At 62.3% G+C, this 2,854-nt stretch overlaps 1 protein-coding gene across 1 annotated transcript in view; it reads right to left on the minus strand.

The window, feature by feature from the left end:
- Window positions 1-7: 7 nt before the first annotated feature.
- VOLCADRAFT_100891 (uncharacterized protein) overlaps window positions 8-2,854 on the minus strand; it is a gene marked incomplete at both ends in the record, with an annotated part of 5,894 nt that continues 3,047 nt past the window's right edge. The window contains one exon of the mRNA XM_002959387.1: window positions 8-2,817. Coding sequence (XP_002959433.1) covers window positions 8-2,817 — 2,810 coding nt within the window. The remainder of the gene's footprint in view (window positions 2,818-2,854) is intronic.

A 2,854-nucleotide genomic window follows, 5' to 3' on the forward strand; every position in this document is an offset into this window, starting at 1 on the left:
GGTCGACTCTGAGGATCCCATTGGCGGCGTAGCGGTATGGCGGCGACCCGCCTGGCTGAGGATGCTGCAGCAGGTCGCCGATTCCGCCAGCAACGCGACCGGACAAGACACGGCTGCTGGGATGGGCGGGTCCAAGGTGTGGTGGAGGCGGCACATTGGCTGTACAGGAGTGGCTGATGGCGCCGAGGTGCTCGTGGCTTTGCATGCCAATTTCGTCGATGAGGACGGCCCCATCACCGACGTTGCGCTTGACCTGAAGGCCGGCGTGGGCGCCGCGCTTGGGAAGGTTGGCGCCACGGGAGCCGCTTTGACTGGCTGAGATGCCGAACATGGAGTGGGTCGATAGGCTGCGGTGTACTGGGGTGTTGAAGGCGATCGCGGCAGCCCAGGAGTATGCACATGTGGCGGCCCAGTCGGGACTGTCATGCTGATACGTGTACCACAGTAGAGTGTGTACGAACTGAGTCTTGCCCGTGCCCGGAGGACCCATGATGAGCATCTGCGGCGGGACGCCTGGATCAGGTTCGTTGCGGTGGTCGAAATAACGTGCCATGAGCATGAATGGTACGGCCTGATCCGGCGCCAGGGTAAAGAGCTCGATGGTGTCGTCGATGCTCGGTGGCTGTGGTAGACGTAGGTAAGTTGGCATTCCCGCTGTGATATGGTTGGTTTGCTGGGTGTCGGTCACGATGACTGCTACGAGGGGGTAGCCGGGGTGGCGATCCAAACGAAGATGGGGGGTGTGGTCCGTCATGGTCGGCATGGTGGCGGTGCCTTCGGAGATGACTAGGTAGCGCTTCAGGCGCTTGGAAGCCTCGCTCAGCAGCGGGATGTCAGTGGTGCGTACACGGCGGATGAAGGGGTTGGTGTTGGCACCGAGGGCATTGGGAAGAGGAAGTACACGGCAACGCCGAGCTGCACCGTATGCGTACAGGCCCTCCACTGTGGTGCGGTCATACAGGTCCGTCAGGGCGACATCGGACAGGTTGATTCCTAGCGTCGGGTCGCCTTGGCCTGGTACAAAGTCGTACCGTTCGACCTGATCATCTTGCGGCGGCTGTGTGGCGGGGTCGGGTTCGAGGCGGCCTCGTGCAGCTTCCGGGTCGTCATCATCCGGGTCGCTGGAACTGTTGTCCGGGGCCAGACCGGCAGTTGCAGCAGTGGCGCGGCGCTGGCGGCGTCGCAAGTTGTAGTCGGCCTGGCGCCGGGCGCTGGCGAGGTGCTCTGCTTCGATGTTGTCTAGCAGGACACTTACACAGGCTCTGTACAATCGGCCTGCCTCGGTGGATCCCAGGTCCATCCACCATGCATCATACGCCTCTTTCACCGTCTGATCGGCAGCCACCGGTTGGCCGCGATGAGCCTTGAAGATGCCTAAGACAAATGCGTAGTAGGCGACGGCGACTGCGGTGATGCTGCCTTCTTGCGGGCGGCGGGGCAGCGCACCGCCCAGCAGAACGTACCTCGGCTGCGCCAGGCGATGAAGAACGTGTGTCAGATACAGCGGGTGCATTGGTTGGAAGGCCACATTCTTGGGAGGTATGGTCGACATCGGGCTCGTGGGCAGCTGTTCTGCAGATGGGCCAGCTGGCGCAGGGGACGCCATAGCGGCGGTGGGCTGGGTGCCAGATGGGGTGGGAGGTGCGTCAGTAGTAGGGGTCATAGCGGCGCCAGGGGCTTTGCGCTTGCGGCGGCCAGGTACAGGGAGGACTTGGGCACTGAGGATGGCAGCATGGGGGTGCTGCGCGGGCGTTATACGTTTCACCTCGAAGTTGGATGCGATGCTGTAGGCGCTGCAGTCCAAGCCGCTCAGCTCCACTCCACGCTGCGTGTAGTTCTGTACGACGCTGGTGAGGGTGTAGTCGCCATGCTCGTCCGCCTCTACAAGCTCCACACCAGTTTCCGCGTCTTCTGGTTCTACGGCGGATTCGGACGCCAGTGCAGTGAAGGCACCTATCGGTAGGTAGTTGCGTTTGTAGGTTGCTTGGAACGTATCGTGGCCTGACAGTTTGAAGGCGACCAGTGCCATGCCAGCCGTGATAGTGGCCGTCATGCGGTGCACCACGGTACACAGGTTGCCGAACGTGCTGGGTCCATCACCGGTGGCGCTGGGTCGGTGACCTGCCATCATGAAGTCCTGTACACGGCCCACGGCGGCACATGTGAGGTGCGCCTGGCTGCGTTCAATCGTCTTTGCAGTGTACTTAGAGCTGTAGTACGCGGCGTCACGGGCGCGGTCGATGGCGGGCTGTAGGAGGGAGCAGTCACCGTGTTCGTTGGGAGGACGCGCTAGTTGGGCAGCGATGTCAGCTGTGTACTCCCGGTCGACTTCGCAGGCCAGGGACATCAAATGATTGCAGCCGAAGGCGAGGGCAATGGCAGGCATGTGTGGCACGAGGTTGGGTGCCAGGCAGGGCAGCAAGAATAGGCCGGTGGTACCGATCCATTGAAAGGCTGTGCGGATGAGTCGGGGAAAGGCCATGCCGCAGCTGTCATCGGTACCGCGGCAGCCATGCCGCTTGCATGTCGAACTGTGGCTGTGGGTGAGGGTACTGCGTATGACGGCAGCGTGATGGGCACGGCAGGCGGTATGTCGCGATGGAGGCGGCAGTCCGCCGTTTGCACACCCCGCCAGTCGTTCGAAGTTGTATGCTGCAGGTGGGCAGTCCGCCTGCACTGCTGGCACGGGTAGACCGTGCTGCTGCGCTTCCGCATCAGACATACCCATGACCAGAGGCTGTGTCCCACTGTCCGGTGTCGGAGCATAGTATGGGGAGGGGTACCACATTTCGCACAGCGCGTATGCAAGCGCCAGAGCTCGGCAGTTGGGTCCACAGAATAACGCCTGAAGGTG

The sequence above is a fragment of the Volvox carteri genome (genome assembly GCF_000143455.1).
Source record: "Volvox carteri f. nagariensis unplaced genomic scaffold VOLCAscaffold_199, whole genome shotgun sequence".
NCBI lineage: Eukaryota > Viridiplantae > Chlorophyta > Chlorophyceae > Chlamydomonadales > Volvocaceae > Volvox > Volvox carteri.